We start from the raw sequence: 21528 nt of genomic DNA on the forward strand, positions 1-21528 counted from the left end.
ATGCATAATACTTAGGTAGGCCGAGTCAGGTCAGATATCTATTGAAAATCGTAGTTCAAACCCAGCCCCAATATTGCTTGGGTTGGGTTCGGACACACACACACACACACATATATATATATATATATATATATATGTGTGTGTGTGTGTGTGTTCCTTCTGCCTTGTTCTGCCCCCTCAAAAATCATTGTTTTTTACACTTTTTTCCTCACGTCTAACACCACAGATGTGATCTACAGAATCTGTGAGAGGCGTACGCCTCAGTACCTGAAGCTTACGCCTCAGAGGCGAGGCACACGCTCAAGGTACTGAGGCGTGCTGTGATGCGCAAATTGCCCCTCATCAACCTCCAGAACCCCCTCCTTCATCCCCAAGTCTTCCTCCTCCGCCCGATTTGTCGGCTGTGCTAACCCCAAGTGCCGGTGGATCCACCGCCACGTGCCGGCCAACTGCTCCTCCGCCGCTCCCTGCCTCCCCTCCCACCGCTTCACTTCCATACCAGTTGTGAGAGGCGTACGTCTCAGAGGCGAAGCGCAGGCTCAACGCCTGGCTTCGCCTCATCACATTTAACAACCTTGCTACAGATTTTGTTTAGTGGGAACCAGCTTTTGGTTCACCGTAATCTAACCTGTTTTTCGGTAATCCAAAATCAATGGCTATGAAGGTACCAGTTTTTCCTAGCTCATAACATGTTTTTTTGTCGAAAAAACATGATCCATAAGTCGATTACCACTAAATCTAGCATGCTAAACACATCCAACTGTTCAGATCTATCATAAAACACTTCAAAAACTATGGGGCAGAATGAGAAATGGGACCTAATATGTATATATTTGACCAAATCTGGCCCTTGGGTTATATTCTTTCAGCATAAAAATCTGAAAAATTTTTATGATTGAAAATGGCAATCAATTCTTTGTTTTTCAACTCAAAAAACAGACCACATTTAAAATGTCAGGTATTAAAAAAAAGAACTTCTTTACCATGGAGTTTGAAACCCATATTTCATGGAGATCTACCTAATGTATTTAATAAAAAAATTGTTCTACATGATCATTTTACAATACCTAGACATGTTTTTCAAAACATGAAAAATGGACGGCTCACAATTTTATAATACAAAGTATTATTGGTCGTAGAATTTTAGTGGTTTAAAAACTGCATCTTAATATAAAAAAAATCATAATCTAAAATATGTTGCTTTCTAAATAAATGATAAAAATACAATAGGTAGATCTCCATCAATAAAAAACTCAATCATTAGAGAAAAACACTGCCTGATCGTCATTGGTTATACATGTTGCACCTTTTTTATGCACACTCCTCGTGTGTGATTGCTTTTCATGAAACCAACCTTACAGACATGATCTACATGTTTTTGTTTAGTAGGAACAGCTTTTGAATTGCCTGAAGTATGCATGTTTTTATAAAGCTTATAATATGTTATACTTTCTTAGGTCCTGAACTCATGTTTTTCATCAAAAAAACACAATTTAAAAGCTTGTTCCTACTATTTGGAACATGTTGAACACATCTATAAGGTTTGATTAGATCAACACAACCTGCACCTGTAGATAGACTTTTATAGGTTACATGATGTAATAGCGAAATTACCAAATGTTTTACACACGCTCATACACACGTATAGATAGATATAGAGAAAGAGGGAGAGGAGGGAGTAGCTGCCTTCGACAACCTACCATGGGCGTTTTCAAGTTATTTTTCTTAAATCTGACCGCACATATGTGTTCGGCATGGTCGATTTGCTAAAAAATGACACTTGGATCATGTTTTTTTATTAAAAATTTATAATTGATAAGCCTTGAATATTTATGATATTTATAAAAATTATTATCCGATCAATTTTCAGAACTTATAAAAACCTACTTGCGTGCCATAATCCAATGATGCAATAGTCCATTCCTATAAAATCAAATATAGTCAGCTTCAAGAAAAATGTGAAAAGAAACCCCTTCAAAAGCCGTGTAGGCAGCGGTAGGCACCAATGTTGTCAGTCTGGGAATTGTCCCTGAATCGTTTGGCCACCGATTCAGCTGTATTGACCGATACTCAAGTGAATCGCTATGTATAAACCCAAAAATAATAAAAAAGTATTATGTATCAATCAGGTGTTAAAATTATTAAAAAAAATTTAAAATAATATTAAAATTTTATTTTTGGTATTTTTTATATTTATTAAAAAATAGCTTATTCAAGCTTGCAGCTTATCGATTTTCTTCCTATACGATGCATATCTGCCGATACAGGCTGATAAGCACCGATACTGATAACATTGGTAGGCACAGACCGGCGTAGGCAGCTTCTCTCTCTCTCTCTCTATATATATATATATATATATATATATATATATATATATATATATATAATTCAATCCTAAGTCATCATATTTTATTCATATTCATATTTGAATATAAGATCCAACTCACATCCGATCTGTAACCCTACCCAATTTAGCTTTCCAACTATCTCTATCTAAAGTCTAAACAGTCTTTCACATAACTTGGGTTCAAAGTTGTCATTTTACGAAGAATTTTTGTTTTAACAAGAGACAACCCAAGTGGCAGTCCTTGCGATACAAAAAGAAAAAGAGAGACGGTTTCCTCATGTTCATTGCAGTTTTTGTGTCACCTCCAAAGGATATATGTTAACGCTCCCACAAGAAAGGGGTGACTTACCCACTTTCTGGCCTGTCTCTGTCTGACTACAGAAATCAGGATGCTACTGAATCTCTCAGTCAGAACGTGGACAGTACGAATTAAAAAAATATCCTAAACAAATGAAAAAAAGAAACACCACCCTTTTGCTTACGTTTGTTAGTCCAGCCTTTTTCATATTCTTTTGTTTTTTGTATAGTTACAAAGTGTTTGACGACAGGAATCTGACCGTTAATCACTACCCCAGATGGGCCTTCATGGTAGATCCACCTGAGTTTTTTTTCTATTCGGTTGTCCTTTTTCTTCAATAGAAATGGTCTTCTTTTTCGAATTTGGGGAGGCAATGACACCTCATTGGTGTAGGACCCTTTCCTTCATTGCTGTTCATTGATAGAGGGAGTATTTTGAGGGCTCCTCATTAAAAAAAAATCGCAGGAAATGACAAAAACTGCAGTGGTTTCGATGTGGACAGAGACGGACATGGGTTGGCTCAGAAGCTGGACTATGAAGGTGAGGCGTAGAGATAAAAAAAAAAGGAAAAAATCATAAAATATGAAGGTGGGCATGAGGAATTCACGTTGGTGGATCTCAATTTTCTGATTTAATAGACGTGGATTAATGAGAGGAATGGTCTTCATCAAGTGAAGCCTTTTTTGGGGTGGTTTATGTGATTTGTGACATGGGTCTTTCTTGATTAGCTGAAAAAAAAATGAACACATGAATTATTGAGAGAAACTGTGGTCTTCTGTTTAGTTCTGATTTGGGGTGTAAGTTTTTTTGTAAGTGGTTGGTGTGAGAAGCAATGGATCAAGTGGGAAGAGAGGAAAGATCACTAGCTGATACACCGACGTGGTCGGTTGCTACGGTCACCACAGTAATGGTTTTCGTTTGTTTCGTTGTAGAAAGATCAATCTACCGTTTTGGAAAGGTATTGAATGAGTAGGAGGTGTTTTGGTTTGTGGGGATCTGTTAGTTTTTTATTTTATGGATTTCAGTTAATCATTTGTTTGTTGCAGTGGTTGAAGAAAACAAAGAGGAAGGCTCTCTTGGCTTCTTTGGATAAGATCAAGGAAGGTGAAGAATGAAGAACCTCTGTAGATTTCTTTGTGTTTTGATTTTTCTTCTTTTTTTTTGTCTTCTGTATTTGTATTGATGTATACCATTCTTTTGATTAAGAGCTTATGCTGCTGGGATTTATATCACTGATGCTGGGACAATGGGCGAGATGGATCTCTGAGATCTGTGTGAAGTCATCTCTTTTCACCAGCCGATTCTATCCTTGCGCGAGGGAGGATGTTGACAGAGTCTCCATTCTCACTGATGTCAATCAAACAGTTGTTCCATTGGAAGGGATCAGTATGGCTTCTAATAGCTGCGCTGAGGTGCTCTTTCATGTTCATTAACCGGATTCTTATATTCATAGGATTTTCGCAGCCGTCCCAAAAATGCATTACTGAACATTCTCCTTTTTCTTCCATGTCCTGTTTGTATATGCAGGGTCATGAACCATTTGTTTCATATGAAAGTCTGGAGCAGCTTCACCGTTTCTTGTTCCTTCTTGGGGTCACCCATGTATTCTACAGCTGCTTCACAATTGTCCTGGCTATGATTAAGGTGTTTTGTCATGTGTAAATTACACAGAGCTTCTTGTGTTGATGATATTGGTAACATGTAAAGTTTCCGAAATATTTGCTCATCCCCCATCTTGCCTAATTAGTTGATTCTTGAATTTTCCAGATTTATAGTTGGAGGGCGTGGGAAACACAAGCAAATTTGGTAATCAGTGAAAATTTGCGGGGTAAGTATGCACAAAATTCAAGTGATGATTTGTTTAAGGACCACCACTTCTTTATTGCCTGCCAACTCTAGCACACTATTTTATAGATGTATGTTATTAATTGGATTATTTTCCTTTGTGAATTAACTAGTTATGTTTGCTGAATCTCAGTAGAATTTTTGCTGTCATCATGTTGCCCACAACCTAGGTTTTCTTCTGACAGGTTTGCTTCCTATGCAATTGTTTGGGAAATATTAGTCTTAAACCAGTACACGGAAGCTCCCCTTTAGGAGTCGAAGTTTTGCTTCATGCCCAAAAAGCCATTGACGATGAGATTGAAAAAGGAAAGGTTTCATGAATTTAGAGAAAAAATTTCAGAATATGAATAATTATGTGATTAAAAAGAGCCAGGAGGGAAAAGCTCCTCGTAGGTACATATCAAAAATGCTCAAAATCTATCTTCATGATGCAAGTACCCTTGTTTTGAGCAAACTATTGGTTAAAGGAAAACTGCAGCAAACATTTGGAAAGGTGATGATATTTTTACTGGCTTTGTTGATTCTTTTTTTCTTTAAATGACTGATGATGTTCGTTTCAGCAAACTGGATGTGGTTTAGAGTGCTGGTCTTGTTAATGAGAATGAGAAAACATTCATGATTATCTGATGCTTGAGTCAAATGAAAATATACATATCAGGGTTTAATGGAAAACCTAAATGTTTTGTCCTAATACCATTTAAAGTTCTAACACCTGCCAGAGACTCAAAAAGTGTATTAGATTCAAAGAATAGTTAGTGTTGATGCCATGTCTGGGTATATGTTTGGGAGAAGGGAAGTAACACGATGCTTTACAGTAAACAGTATGAAAATGGCCATCATACTAATGTTTAACCAACAGTTTCAATACCGTTTCTAATTTTTCTCAGAAATTGTTATTTTTTTTTTCGTTTCTTTCTCTTTCTTGCAGCCAAACGGGGTGCAGTAATCAAGCGTCAATCCACTTTTGTTTTTCACCATGCATCTCACCCATGGAGCAAGAACAAGGTTCTTATTTGGATGGTAATATAGAAGCTTCAAAACTTTTCTTTTGTGATCCAGTTAAGAGGATGTGCATTATGAGAATTTTGTAGTAGCAACTTAGTTTAACTAGGAAATCAAGCTAAAATGTTGCACACTTTTTCTGTGATTATAACAAGCATTTTATACAATAGTAAGAAGTATGCGATATCTTGGCACAAGCATTTTGCAACATTTTTCTCAAATGAACTGAAAAGACATTTTTGTTGCATGTATCTAGTTTCTGCATGGTTATGGTACCGTTGCATAAATGTAAATAGATGAACATAAGGCATATTTATTTGATATTTCAAATTTGATCATATGACAGATGCTATTTCAAAAGATAGTGCCTGAGAATCTGAGAATAGGAAAAATATTCATGTAGTGGGATTCATGAGCTCAAAAATGAAAATCATCCATTTTAATTTGATGATTGATATATGAGAAAAATGTGTCTGCTTGTCTGTTTGTTTGTATGTGTGTGTATTGTCATAGTAAATTGGGATGTTTGTGTAACACCCCAAAATTTCGACTTGTGATTTCGAAAACCTTATCGAAAAACCTTTCAAAGATTTAAAGTTTAATATTTAAAAACAACAGCGGAAGACATTTAAAAAGGGACACAAGTCAACAATCCTGGGTACGTTAGCTGAAAAACCATCATTCACATGTACAACATCTTAAAGGAATTTAGGAAATAAGGCAATCGATTAAAATCTGCAGTTTATTACAAAATGGGTCTTTTATTCCAAAGTTCAATAAATCTAAGAAAACTCCAAAAAGTCCCAGAGCCAAGCCGCCAGCAGAAAGAAAATGAATCTTGATCCACGTTGCACCACGCCATCGGCCGCCAGTGAAGTCCTACTCCTCACCTGCCCATGAAATGGGTCAGTTTCATAACAAACTAGTAGGTGCACGAACAGATAAGTAGAATGAAAATAAAACAGGACATTCATGAGATAAGCAATTATGATATTTAAGCAATTAAAGCAGTTGTAGTCTATTCTAGCAAATGTAATAAGTGCAAAGAGAAGCAGTGTAAGTCTCAGTCATCTATATCTATTCCTGAATATATTCTTTAAGTTCTGATATTAACTGGCCTGTGGGTACGCACAGACGCGAAACGTAGAAACAACCGAGACCGATCCGGGGGTTTATTATGTCAGGTGTTTTCATTAACCCGGATGGCTGACTGAGTCCGCTCCTAAGGGGACGGTCAGTGACCAAGAGAGTAAATCCCCAAAGGCATTCGTGGCCCATGGATGCATCCAACTTCTGCAGAAGTGCCTGGGAGTTACCACCTAGGATAATTTATGGTAATCCCAATTCCCCTAACTCCGATGACTGGGGAAAACCGAGTCTTTTGCTCGTGGGGTGGTTGTTAACAACCTGTCCATCGGAGTCTTTGTACCATCCATCCTCTCCCTTGATGAACCGTGAAGATCGGATGGGTACGACGGGGGTTTCTTAACCGCCGCCCCATCCTACATGCTCTGGTCTATTAGACCCACTCGAGCATCTTGCCTGTGAAGGCGAATGGTCACCTTTTTATGTGATCTCAGCCTTTTGCTAATTTCACTCATCGAGGTTGCCACAACCTCATCATCCCACCATCGTAACCCACATGGGACGTACTTGTCCAAAAGTACGATCGTACCTTCCCAGAAGTACAACTACGATGAGAGGGCAACATAATGGTTTATGATTCTTTTGGTTCATACATAACATGAATTGCTCTCTGAGCAGAGGGGCCTGGGGAGGCCGGTATCATCTAATGGATATCAATAAGGAATTTCTTAATCACTTTGAGGTACTGAATGACCTCCCGTACTATTGTATCATACTTTTCTTCAGGTCTAATTACCAAAGTAAATTTGTAGGTTCTTGATAGATAGCCTATCACAAGGTTTTATAAATGTCTGTATTATGCTTGGCATGCTCGAATACTAAGAATCAAGAAGTCACCTCCAAGATTCATCAGGCAATAATCAATAAGGCATTTATAGTAACTTATAACAGTGAGCCAGGCGAACATACAGGAATAAGGTCTTTCTAGCAATGAGTCTACTCGTAGAGCTTCAACAATAAGTATGAAATTTCAAAAGAATACAGATGCAGAAACACAACACAGACAATCACCAGTTAGGAATTTCTACGAGTGAGAATGCATGCCAAATAAACTATTCTATCACAAAATCCTTATAATTTTAATTCATTCTTACAAACCCATCGTGCGACTTTCCCCTACCTCGGGATGTCGTGCAGCTGCATGCGTCTACGCGTGTAGATGATACGAGGCTCGGGCCGCGGAGCCAGAGCGAGGGGTCCGATGCGAGGTCTGCAACAGTGCTACGTTAATTATCATGCGGAAAGTAAAAGAAACAAACCTGCCTACAAGAAAAGAGAGAGGCAATAGGGGTGTGCCCCTACAGGCTGAAATCAGGAAAACGACAGGGGGCGAACCCCTGCCTGCAGACAGCCGCGGGGTGACAGGGCTGAGCCCTCTGTCGAAAATAATACCGAGGCGGCAGGGGGGTCAGCCCCTGCCAATCGCAAAGAAGCGGCAGGAGCTGAGCCCCTGCCGGCAAAATAAATATGGCAGGGGTTGAGCCCCTGCCAGAAACAATCAAGTGGCAGGGGCTGAGCCCCTGCCAGCAACAGCCAAGTGGCAGAGGCGGAGCCCCTGCCTGCAATAATGGAAGTGGCAGGGGTTGAGCCCCTGCCAGAACCGATTAGGTGGCAGGGGCTGAGCCCCTGCCTGCGAAAATGAAAGTGGCAGGGGCTCAGCCCCTGCCGGCAACAATGAAAGTGGCAGGGGCTGAGCCCCTGCCTGCGAAAATGAAAGTGGCAGGGGCTCTGCCCCTGCCGGCAACAATGAAAGTGGCAGGGGCTGAGCCCCTGCCTGCGAAAATGAAAGTGGCAGGGGCTCAGCCCCTGCCGGCAACAATGAAAGTGGCAGGGGCTGAGCCCCTGCCTGCGAAAATGAAAGTGGCAGGGGCTCAGCCCCTGCCGACAACAATGAAAGTGGCAGGGGCTGAGCCCCTGCCTGCGAAAATGAAAGTGGCAGGGGCTCAGCCTCTGCCGACAACAATGAAAGTGGCAGGGGCTGAGCCCCTGCCTGCGAAAATGAAAGTGGCAGGGCCAAGGCCCCTGCCAGGAAGAGTCAACGAATGGCAGGGGCCTCAGCCCCTGCCAGACCGAGTCACGGCAACCCCAAAGATGACGACAGGCAAAGAGGTGCCGCAGGGGGTGACTGGACCCCCGCCGGCCCTTTGACAGCCCCACAAGAGAAAAAAAAGGGGAGAAGACAGGTGACAGGGGCCTGAGGGTTCCCTGTCGACCCTCCGAAGGGCACAGGGGACGTGGGAGGGCGCGGCAGGGGCCGTGCGCCGCCTGTCGGCCTCCCGGCGAGGCGACTGAGAGGGGGGGTGAGGAAGAGAAGAGGGAGGAGAAGAGAAGAGGGAGGATGGCGTACCTGGGAATGGTGGCCGGCGTCAGCGACAGGGCGCAGCGAGGGAGGTGACCGGCGCGGAGGGGGGGAGCGAGGGCTGCGAGAGGGAGGCGTGACTCCCCTCGCCCTCCAACCTCTCTCTCTTAAAGTCGCAGGGGGAAATCGGAAGGGGAAACCCCTGGTGGGTTTCCCAAATTTGCCCGCACGAGAAGGGGAAAGAAAAAGGGGGGGGGGGGTTGCGGCGCCTGAACGCTCGGGTTTCTTAAAACCCTAAATAAAAAGGGGCCCGGGTCGGGTCGGGTCCGGACCCGACCCGGCCCGGGTCCAAACAGATGTTTTTTTTTTTAAATGGGGTTTTACATCCTACCCCTCTTAAAAGAATTTCGTCCGCGAAATATCTATTACCTTGAAGAATCAAAATACAGGTGAGGATATTTATCCCTGATATCGTTCTCAGGTTCCCAAGTACATTCGTCAATCCCATGATGTTGCCACCGAACCTTTACAAAGGAAATGGTCTTTGACCTAAGCACTTGGTCACGACGGTCGATGATCTCCACTGGTCTTTCTTCGAATGTCAAGTACCCTCTAATGTCCACATCATCATAATGAATGATATGCGATGGATCGTGAACATATTTCCTCAACATGGATACGTGAAAAACATTATGGATCTGAGCATACTGCGGAGGTAACGCCACGCGATAAGCTGCTTCTCCAATCCGCTCCAGGATTTCGAACGGTCCGACGTATCTAGGACTCAGCTTTCCCTTTTTCCCGAACCGAAATACGCTCTTCGTCGGAGATACCTTAACAAAAACCATCTCGCCAATATCGAAGACAAGCTCTCGTCGGTGTCTATCTGCATAGCTTTTCTGCCGACTCTGAGCGGTACGGAGTCGTTCTCGAATCATCTGCACTTGTTGAGTATAGTGTTGCAAGACTATAGGTGCCTCCAATTTTCGCTCGCCAACCTCATCCCAGTAAACAGGTGATCGACATGGCCTCCCATACAAAGCTTCGTATGGGGCCATCCCGATGCTCGCATGATAGCTGTTGTTATATGCGAACTCCGCCAAACTGGTGTGGGAATCCCACTCTCCCTTCCAGTCCATCATACAGGCTCGAAGCATGTCTTCCAAGGTTTGAATCGTACGCTCCGACTGCCCGTCCGTCTGAGGGTGAAATGCAGTACTAAACTTTAACTTTGTGCCCAACGCCAACTGAAGTTGTCCCCAAAACCTTGAAGTGAATCTAGGATCACGATCGGAGATAATCGAGACTGGAACACCGTGCAATCTCACAATCTCTCTAACATAGAGATCAGCGAGACTATCTAACGATTGGTTGAGACGGATAGGTAGAAAGTGAGCCGACTTGGTGAGTCTATCGACGATCACCCAAATCGCGTCATGCTTTCTCCGCGTCCTCGGAAGACCGACTATAAAGTCCATGGTAACATCTTCCCACTTCCATAGAGGGATCTCTATCTGCTGCATGACCCCACCGGGTCTCTGGTGCTCGATCTTGATTTGCTGACACGTTAAACACCTCGAGACATACTCAGCCACGTCTCGCTTCATACCGCTCCACCAATAACTGCGTTGTAGGTCCTTGAACATCTTCGTGCTACCCGGGTGAATGGTGTATCTAGACTTGTGGGCCTCCGCCAAAATTTCATCTCGAAGAATCGGGTCGTCAGGAACCCAAAGGCGCTCCCTCAACCATATACTTCCATCCTCCTTCAGACAAAAAGGTGTATCTGCCAATACCGCTTGAGCCTTCAACTTCTCGTAGCGTGCATCCGTTTGTTGTCCATTGATGATCCTCGCAAGTAGCTCAGGTTGAGCAACAAGGTGGGATAAACCGATTGAACCTTGAGTGATTGCGAAAGGTTCCCAAGCGGCTAGGTCTTCGACCAACCTCCATCCAGCAAATAAGGCATTAATCGAAACTTCCGGTGCTTTGCGGCTGAGAGCGTCAGCCACGACGTTCGCCTTTCCTGGGTGGTAGGAGAGGGTGAAGTCGTAATCCTTGAGGAATTCAAGCCAACGCCGTTGTCTCATGTTCAATTCCTTCTGTGAAAATAGGTACTTAAGGCTCTTATGATCGGTGAATGCTTCAAACTGCTCCCCATACAAGTAATGTCTCCATATCTTCAGTGCGAACACCACTGCCGCTAACTCTAAATCGTGAGTTGGGTAGTTCTTCTCGTGAATTTTAAGTTGCCGAGAAGCGTAAGCGATCACCTTCCCATTCTGCATCAGCACAGCCCCTAGGCCTGACCCAGAGGCATCGGTATAAATCACAAATCCGCCTTTACCAGAAGGTAAGGTCAAAATAGGAGCACTGGTAAGTCGTTCCTTTAATAATTGAAAACTCGCCTCGCACTTCTCGTCCCATAAGAATTTAGCCTCTTTCTTCAGTAACTTTGTCAGGGGTAACGCAATTTTAGAAAAATCCTAAATGAATCTTCTGTAGTAACCCGCTAGTCCAAGGAAACTTCTGATATCACGCGCGTTCTTTGGTTGCTGCCAACCAAGTACAGCCTCCACCTTTGCAGGGTCCACGGACACTCCCTCCTTAGAAATAACGTGTCCCAAAAACATGACTTCCTCGAGCCAGAATTCACATTTAGAGAACTTGGCATACAATCGTTCCTTTCGCAAGGTTTCTAACACAGCGGTTAGGTGCTCTCGATGTTGCTCTCGACTTTCTGAGTACACCAAGATGTCGTTGATGAACACGATCACGAAGGTGTCCAAAAATGGCTTGAACACCCTATTCATCAAGTCCATGAAAGCTGCGGGGGCATTGGTCAGTCCGAACGGCATGACTGTGAACTCGTAATGTCCGTATCTCGTCCGAAAGGCCGTCTTAGGAATATCCTCATTCCTAATTCTGAGTTGATGGTATCCGGACCTAAGATCGATTTTCGAGAAAACCTTGGCCTTCTGCAACTGATCGAACAAGTCTTCGATACGCGGCAAAGGGTACTTGTTTTTTATTGTGGCCTGGTTGAGCATTCGATAGTCGATGCACAACCGCAAAGTCCCGTCCTTCTTCTTCACGAAGAGCACAGGAGCTCCCCAAGGAGAAACGCTAGGGCGAATGAATCCCTGATCCAACAACTCCTGCAACTGCTTCTTCAGCTCTGCAAGCTCAGCTGGCGCCATTCTGTAGGGTGCTTTGGAGATTGGTGTCGTACCTGGTAGCAATTCAATATTGAATTCTACCTCACGAGACGGTGGAAGTCCCGACAGCTCTTTAGGAAAAACGTCGGGGTAATCGCGAACAACATCCAGCTCACTGATGGGAATGGGCATTGGATCTGACTGGATAACACTAACCAAAAAGGCAGTGTATCCCTTCCGCAAGAAGTTATGTGCCTTAAACGCCGAGATCATCCGGCTTGCTCGAACAGGTCTGGGGATTCTGAAATCTACTCTCGAAGAGCCTGGAGGTGATAAAACGATCTTGCCATCACGGCAAAAGATCTTGGCATGATACTTGTGCAACCAATCCATGCCTAGGATGACGTCAAATTCAATCATCTCCAGCAAGATAGCACAAGCAGGCAAGTGCCGCTCTGCCATAACTACGTCCAAATCAGGTATGTAAGTAGTGTAAACCGTGTTTTTCCCAACGGGGTTATACACGTCTAATGCCTTATCAAGTGTTTTTACCGTTATATGCAATTGTTTTACGAATCTTTCTGACACAAACGAGTGCGTAGCACCACAATCAAAGAGTGCAAAAGCTGCTTGATCAGCAACAAGAATGGTACCTTGAACGAGATCCCCTTTGGTCAATTGATCGACCGTGGCTGCATAAACTCGACCCGGCTCTCTGCCGCTGCTTGGTTGTGCTCGTTGTTGCTGCTGATGAGGTGGTCGAGGAGGCTGAGCTACGTTGCCGGTTTGCTTGAGGTCATCTGCTGCTTTCTTCTGGCAGTCGCGTATGAAATGGCCCATCTTGCCACAGTACAGGCATCCGCCAGTGTCCCGCGGACAAGATTGTCCCACATGAGGCCTCTTGCACCTGGGGCAGTTATCACTCGACGGTTGCCTGGGCGGTGGAGGGCCCTGTTGTCGCTGGCGTTTTGCTGGAGGAAACTGTTTCTTCCCTGCTTCAGTCTTCACTGGAAAAGGTGGTCGCTGCCCTGGGCCGCCGGAAAAGGTCTTCTGCTCACCACCTGACGCGGTTGACTTCTTGGCTTGCACACTTTTTGAACGTTCCCAATCCTCGTTCAGTAGGGTGGCTACTGCTACTGTCGCAGAAAAAGTCGCGGGCATACTGGTGAGAACCCTATGCCTGAGTCCTTCCTTCAGTCCGCGAATAAACTTCCCGGCCCGCTCATGATCATCCTCGTATAGGTGAGGACAATAGCGCTCCAACCATTGAAATTTAGCGATATATTCGTTCAAACTTAAGCTGCCTTGGCACAGTTCCAGAAATTCCACCTTCTTCTTTTCCCTCGCATGAGGAGGGAAATAGTTTTCGAGAAAAACCCTTCGGAAGGCCTCCCACGGAATCACCTCAGCACCCGGAAACTGCACCTCCCGCGTAGTGTCCCACCATTCGCGAGCGTCGTCCTTCAAACGAAAGGACCCGAACATTGTCTTCTTATCCTCAGGAACGGACAACACTTGGAACACCCGTTCCACCTCTTTAACCCAACTCTCCGCCAAGTCAGGATCAACCTTGCCAGAGAAAGTAGGAGGGTCCAGCTTCAGAAATTTTTCATATGTGGCGGTTGGTGCATTCCCAGCAAGGGAACCCGGATCCTGATGGGGGCGACCCTGGTTACGAATCGCCTCAGCTAAGGAGTTGAGGGTATCCATCATGAATCCCCTCTGTTCACGCAACTCATCGGCCATGCTGTGGCTTGAGTTTCCCGCCATCCTTAAAAAGCAACCAAGATTAAAATCAAAAACACTGAAGACGTACCAGTAGGCATAAGTATAGAAACAAAGGCAAGAACATAAATCTTTATTCCGAGAGTCAAATATTTAGAATCCAGCTGTGCTGGTACATAAGCAAAAGTTATATTCCGCAGTTATAAATGAGTTCACAGACTCCAACAAAACTGGGTGCGTGCTACCTCCCCTTAGGGACGACTAGAATACTTCCTAAGATATTCCCTTCTATTGCCTTTGCGCCTGAATCTGCGCTTAGGGGTGAAGGGAAGTGGCTCATCGTAGGAGGGCTCCTGCCCGTAAAGGGGCGTCGCCGAAGTATATTCCAGTGAGCCCAGACTATATTCTGAAGAATCCGTCGCAGGTGTATATGTGGGTGATACACCGCCAACTGGGTCAGCTGGAGGGGGCGGTTGCTCGCCTGCAGTCGAAATTGCGATCTTGTCGTCATGCTTGACCTTGTGGAGGCAAGCATCCACGGTGTGCCCAATTCCTCCGCAGAAACCGCACTCCTCTGCTAACTCAGGGGGAACAAAATCTCCCGATGACTCCTGTGGTGTCTGATGGTGCACCCGAATGTGTGAAGGCGCGAAACCACCTTCTCGAGCATGCACTTCAGCCCACGCTGCTGCCAAGGGTATCTGGTAGGCGATTGGTAGTGCGAAGCCTTTCTCATCCGTAAAAATGGGTAGAGGAGGGCGGTTAGCCCAATAACCAGCCCCGAACATCTCACGTCCGCCCCTTACGGAACGGCCACGTACACTACGCGTGCTCCCACCGCGACTATTATTAGAACCAGTAACCGGATCCATATATCCAACGGTACTACGAATAAAACAAGAATATAATTTAGTCTAAACATGCTATGAAATATCAAAGACTTACTTACAGCGCGATGGGATGCTCAATAGTCAAGATTCACTTCTTTCTGATCTGGCTCTGATACCAAGTTGTAACGCCCCAAAATTTCGACTTGTGATTTCGAAAACCTTATCGAAAAACCTTTCAAAGATTTAAAGTTTAATATTTAAAAACAACAGCGGAAGACATTTAAAAAGGGACACAAGTCAACAATCCTGGGTACGTTAGCTGAAAAACCATCATTCACATGTACAACATCTTAAAGGAATTTAGGAAATAAGGCAATCGATTAAAATCTGCAGTTTATTACAAAATGGGTCTTTTATTCCAAAGTTCAATAAATCTAAGAAAACTCCAAAAAGTCCCAGAGCCAAGCCGCCAGCAGAAAGAAAATGAATGCCAGTGAAGTCCTACTCCTCACCTGCCCATGAAATGGGTCAGTTTCATAACAAACTAGTAGGTGCACGAACAGATAAGTAGAATGAAAATAAAACAGGACATTCATGAGATAAGCAATTATGATATTTAAGCAATTAAAGTAGTTGTAGTCTATTCTAGCATATGTAATAAGTGCAAAGAGAAGCAGTGTAAGTCTCAGTCATTTATATCTATTCCTGAATATATTCTTTAAGTTCTGATATTAACTGGCCTGTGGGTACGCACAGACGCGAAACGTAGAAACAGCCGAGACCGATCCGGGGGTTTATTATGTCAGGTGTTTTCATTAACCCGGATGGCTGACTGAGTCCGCTCCTAAGGGGACGGTCAGTGACCAAGAGAGTAAATCCCCAAAGGCATTCGTGGCCCATGGATGCATCCAACTTCTTCAGAAGTGCCTGGGAGTTACCACCTAGGATAATTTATGGTAATCCCAATTACCCTAACTCCGATGACTGGGGAAAACCGAGTCTTTTGCTCGTGGGGTGGTTGTTAACAACCTGTCCATCAGAGTCTTTGTACCATCCATCCTCTCCCTTGATGAACCGTGAAGATCGGATGGGTACGACGGGGGTTTCTTAACCGCCGCCCCATCCTACATGCTCTGGTCTATTAGACCCACTCGAGCATCTTGCCTGTGAAGGCGAATGGTCACCTTTTTATGTGATCTCAGCCTTTTGCTAATTTCACTCATCGAGGTTGCCACAACCTCATCATCCCACCATCGTAACCCACATGGGACGTACTTGTCCAAAAGTACGATCGTACCTTCCCAGAAGTACAACTACGATGAGAGGGCAGCATAATGGTTTATGATTCTTTTGGTTCATATATAACATGAATTGCTCTCTGAGCAGAGGGGCCTGGGGAGGCCGGTATCATCTAATGGATATCAATAAGGAATTTCTTAATCACTTTGAGGTACTGAATGACCTCCCGTACTATTGTATCATACTTTTCTTCAGGTCTAATTACCAAAGTAAATTTGTGGGTTCTTGATAGATAGCCTATCACAAGGTTTTATAAATGTCTGTATTATGCTTGGCATGCTCGAATACTAAGAATCAAGAAGTCACCTCCAAGATTCATCAGGCAATAATCAATAAGGCATTTATAGTAACTTATAACAGTGAGCCTGGCGAACATACAGGAATAAGGTCTTTCTAGCAATGAGTCTACTCGTAGAGCTTCAACAATAAGTATGAAATTTCAAAAGAATACAGATGCAGAAACACAACACAGACAATCACCAGTTAGGAATTTCTACGAGTGAGAATGCATGCCAAATAAACTATTCTATCACAAAATCCTTATAATTTTAATTCATTCTTACAAACCCATCGTGCGACTTTCCCCTACCTCGGGATGTCGTGCAGCTGCGTGCGTCTACGCGTGTAGATGATACGAGGCTCGGGCCGCGGAGCCAGAGCGAGGGGTCCGATGCGAGGTCTGCAACAGTGCTACGTTAATTATCATGCGGAAAGTAAAAGAAACAAACCTGCCTACAGGAAAAGAGAGAGGCAATAGGGGTGTGCCCCTACAGGCTGAAATTAGGAAAACGACAGGGGGCGAACCCCTGCCTGCAGACAGCCGCGGGGTGACAGGGCTGAGCCCTCTGTCAAAAATAATACCGAGGCGGCAGGGGGGGTCAGCCCCTGCCAATCGCAAAGAAGCGACAGGAGCTGAGCCCCTGCCGGCAAAATAAATATGGTAGGGGTTGAGCCCCTGCCAGAAACAATCAAGTGGCAGGGGCTGAGCCCCTGCCAGCAACAGCCAAGTGGCAGGGGCGGAGCCCCTGCCTGCAATAATGGAAGTGGTAGGGGTTGAGCCCCTGCCAGAACCGATTAGGTGGCAGGGGCTGAGCCCCTGCCTGCGAAAATGAAAGTGGCAGGGGCTCAGCCCCTGCCGGCAACAATGAAAGTGGCAGGGGCTGAGCCCCTGCCTGCGAAAATGAAAGTGGCAGGGGCTCAGCCCCTGCCGGCAACAATGAAAGTGGTGCCGGCAACAATGAAAGTGGCAGGGGCTGAGTCCCTGCCTGCGAAAATGAAAGTGGCAGGGGCTCAGCCCCTGCCGGCAACAATGAAAGTGGCAGGGGCTGAGCCCCTGCCTTCGAAAATGAAAGTGGCAGGGGCTCAGCCCCTGCCGACAACAATGAAAGTGGCAGGGGCTGAGCCCCTGCCTGCGAAAATGAAAGTGGCAGGGGCTCAGCCCCTGCCGACAACAATGAAAGTGGCAGGGCCAAGGCCCCTGCCAGGAAGAGTCAACGAATGGCAGGGGCCTCAGCCCCTGCCAGACCGAGTCACGGCAACCCCAAAGATGACGACAGGCAAAGAGGTGTCGCAGGGGGTGACTGGACCCCCGCCGGCCCTTTGACAGCCCCACAAGAGAAAAAAAAGGGGAGAAGACAGGTGACAGGGGCCTGAGGGTTCCCTGTCGACCCTCCGAAGGGCACAGGGGACGTGGGAGGGGTGCGCCGCCTGTCGGCCTCCCGGCGAGGCGACTGAGAGGGGGGGTGAGGAAGAGAAGAGGGAGGAGAAGAGAAGAGGGAGGATGGCGTACCTGGGAATGGTGGCCGGCGTCAGCGACAGGGCGCAGCGAGGGAGGTGACCGGCGCGGAGGGGGGGGAGCGAGGGCTGCGAGAGGGAGGCGTGACTCCCCTCGCCCTCCAACCTCTCTCTCTTAAAGTCGCAGGGGGAAATCGGAAGGGGAAACCCCTGGTGGGTTTCCCAAATTTGCCCGCACGAGAAGGGGAAAGAAAAAGGGGGGGGGGGGGTTGCGGCGCCCGAACGCTCGGGTTTCTTAAAACCCTAAATAAAAAGGGGCCCGGGTCGGGTCGGGTCGGGTCCGGACCCGACCCGGCCCGGGTCCAAACAGATTTTTTTTTTTTTAAATGGGGTTTTACAGTTTGTCATGCTGAGCTCAAGAAACTTCAAGAATGCTTCCTCTGTAATTTCATGGCTCATATGAGAAAAATATATTTCATGGCTCATATGAGAAAATATATAGACCAAAGTGTGTCCGTCTGTCTGTGCGAGTGTACATTGTCATGGTAAAAATTGGGATGCTTGTCATGTTTTAGATAATTTTCTGCATTTTAATGGTAATGTTGTGGCTGGTAACTGTATCAGAAATGACATCAGAAGATTGACTAAAGCAACACTTAAACAAATGATGAATCCACGTGTATCTGTTGCTGGTAGTACTATTCCCTGAAAACTCAACTCCTGAAATTGATTTCTATTTCGTGAAATTTGTCAGATGCAGGTGATAGTTTTAAGAATATACTGGATATTTTAGTGAATAGCTTGGTGAATAAATCTAGCCGGATATCATTAAGAATACTAAAAGACAGAGCACTCTTGCATTATTGAATTTTTTTATACAAGGATACTCCTCTATTCCATCAGAGGGAAACTGAATGGCCCAAATAAGCACACTTGTTTAAGTTCATGGTTTGGTTATGTCAGTCAAGAAACTGGAAGCCCAAACCTCACCTGTATAATTTAAAGGGTATTTAAACATATATTTTTACTTGACAATACATATATAACATAGGTCAGCCAGGTCAGGACAGACATCTGGAAAAAAATCGTAACTCAAACCCAACCTATATGTTACTTAGTCGGCTTCGGGTTGACCTGAATAATATTCATGTTAGCATTTTTATGCTCATACCTGGATGTTTGGGTCTAGTTGGTCCCTGTGAAGATCCCCACCATTGACAGCCCTAGTCTCCTGTAGGAGCTGCAATTCATGCTGTTTTCCCCTATTAAATGTCAATCTCCATCTAAACATATCTCAGCATTTTGTGTACAACATGAATTGCTAATGCTGGTTGCTGTTTTGTCTTTTTCCATACCATGGAGATCGTTAATGCTTGCTTCCATTGCAGCTTTGCTTTTTCCACCAGTTCAGGAACTCTATGAAACGGTCTGATTATATGGCACTACGATTGGCGTTTATCACTGTGAGTACATTTTTCATACTCTAACTTCTCCTGTGAAGTTCATGGTTGATACCAAAGTTCTCTTGATGTGATGAGTAGCTTAGAAGAAATAATGTCCCCATTAATAACTTGTGCATACGAAAGTGAACTGTTCAATTCTGATTGGTTGTTTTGTTTTAACTACTTTCAGTAGGAAAATTGTTGTCTTTGGCTTCCACATTTTATTGTGAAAACTGTCTCTAATATTTAGCTTTCATATTTTATTTCTTCAGAACCATAGACTTCCCCTATCATATGATTTCCACAAATACATGGTCCGCAACATGGAGGATGAGTTTCATGGGATTGTTGGAATAAGGTAAACGTGCAATTATATAACACATGTTTGATGCTCTCTATATTCAGCAAATTATATTTTGTGGAAGCATTATACTGATTCAAATATTAGTAGTCTTTTTATAGTTGTGACATTAATATATTTCCTGCATAGTTTTCATACATGAGAAAATTGCTTATTTATGTTGATATTGGGCATTCTGTAAACTCTCAATATGCACATATATCCCTCTTTTACATTTATGGATTTGTTAGAGAGGGAATTGAAACTTTTAAAACAAGCTAGCATATATGATTGGCCATTTTAGGAACCGTAGGTAGTAGCAGACTGAACTCATGGTGACCACATCCTCTAATTCAAGTCATGAATTTGTCAAAGTGCTTGTATAGATATCAAATTCAAGCAAACCTCTATAACTCTTTGCAGTTGTTTTTATATTCTTACAGACATCTCCGGATGCCAGCCTTTAAATTAAGGTATATAAGGAGGTTTATGACAAGTTGGATACCAAAGAAGGCGAGAAGGATATTTATAGGCTTGCAAAGATGAGAGATAGGAAATCGAAGGATTTGGGTATGGTTAGATGTATCAAAGATGAAACGCAAAGGGTTTTAGTCAAAGATGAGGAGATTAAGGAGAGATGGAAAGATTATTTTGATAAGCTATTTAATGATAGTCATGCTCAAGATCTTGGAGACTTCTCCATTCCTTTTCATGAGATAAATCGTGACTTCATGCGCAAGATTCAAAAGAAAGAAATTGCAGAGGCTTTGAAGAAAATGAAATCAAGAAGGGCAGTTGGCCCAGATGGTATACCTATCGAGGCTTGGAAATGCTTGGGAGAGAAAGGTTTAGAATGGTTGACAAATCTTTTTAACTTGATTTGGCGAACAAATAAGATGCCTAATGAGTGGAGGAAGAGTACTTTGGTGCCTTTATATAAGAATAAGGGTGATATACAAGATTGCACAAACTATCGTGGTATAAAACTCATGAGTCATACTATGAAACTTTGGGAGAGGGTGATTGAGTCTAGGTTGAGGAAGGTTGTCATGGTATCGGAGAATCAATTTGGTTTTATGCCTGGAAGATCAACTATGGAAGCTATACATCTTCTTAGACAACTTATTGAAAGATATAGAGAGAGGAACAAAGATTTGCATATGGTTTTTATTGATTTAGAGAAGGCATACGATAGAGTACCTAGGGACGTTCTCTGGTGGACAATGATGAAGAAAGGTGTTTCTCTCAAGTACATTAGTATAATTAAAGATATGTATGAAGGAGTAGTAACCAATGTCCGCACTTGTGGAGGGGTGACAACCAATTTTCCGATAACGGTTGGGTTACATCAAGGATCTGCTTTAAGCCCTTTCCTATTTGCGATAGTGATGGATGAGCTTACGAGATCAATTCAAGAAAATGTACCATGGTGTATGTTGTTTGCTGATGATATTGTTTTGATTGATGAGTCTAGAGCTGGGGTTAATGCTAAGTTAGAATTATGGAGACAGACATTGGAAGCTAGAGGTTTTAAGTTGAGTAAGAGTAAGACTGAATATATGGAATGTCGGTTTAGTAAGCAACGAAGTAGTGATGGGAGTGTAGTGAAGCTTGGTGAGCAAGATATACCGGTGAATGATTATTTCAAATATTTGGGATCCATCATTCAAAAGTATGGAGAAATTGATGGAGATGTAAATCATAGGATAAAGGTTGGGTGGATGAAATGGAAAAGTGCTACTGGAGTGCTGTGCGATCGTAGAATGCCATTGCGGTTGAAGGGAAAGTTTTATAGGACGACTATTAGACCCGCTTTACTATATGGTACGGAATGTTGGGCTGCCAAGAGACATCATATTCAAAAAATGAGTGTAGCTGAGATGCGGATGCTTAGATGGATGTGTGGAAATACAATAAAAGATAAGATTCGGAACGAAGAGATACGTAAGAAGGTAGGTGTTGCACCCATTGAAAATAAGATGCGAGAGAATCGTTTACGGTGGTTTGGACATATTCGGCGAAGGCCTAATGATGCTCCAGTTAGAAGGTTGGAGAAATGGGAA

General features: G+C 44.0%; 1 protein-coding gene across 2 annotated transcripts in view; it reads left to right on the forward strand.

The window, feature by feature from the left end:
- The first annotated feature begins 3304 nt into the window (after positions 1-3304).
- MLO4 (Seven transmembrane MLO family protein) overlaps positions 3305-21528 on the forward strand; it is a 70590-nt gene continuing 52366 nt past the window's right edge. The window contains exons 1-8 of one of the 2 annotated variants that reach the window (XM_089996942.1): positions 3305-3603; positions 3692-3749; positions 3852-4057; positions 4173-4289; positions 4413-4473; positions 5419-5510; positions 19072-19146; positions 19398-19483. In XM_089996942.1, the coding sequence (XP_089853068.1) occupies positions 3478-3603; positions 3692-3749; positions 3852-4057; positions 4173-4289; positions 4413-4473; positions 5419-5510; positions 19072-19146; positions 19398-19483 (821 nt within the window). In that variant the 5' untranslated portion in view covers positions 3305-3477. The remainder of the gene's footprint in view (positions 3604-3691; positions 3750-3851; positions 4058-4172; positions 4290-4412; positions 4474-5418; positions 5511-19071; positions 19147-19397; positions 19484-21528) is intronic. The other variant, XM_089996943.1, reaches the window with a different exon arrangement.

The sequence above is a fragment of the Nuphar pumila genome, chromosome 2 (assembly GCF_984573655.1).
Source record: "Nuphar pumila chromosome 2, dmNupPumi1.hap1.1, whole genome shotgun sequence".
In the NCBI taxonomy this organism is placed as follows: domain Eukaryota; kingdom Viridiplantae; phylum Streptophyta; class Magnoliopsida; order Nymphaeales; family Nymphaeaceae; genus Nuphar; species Nuphar pumila.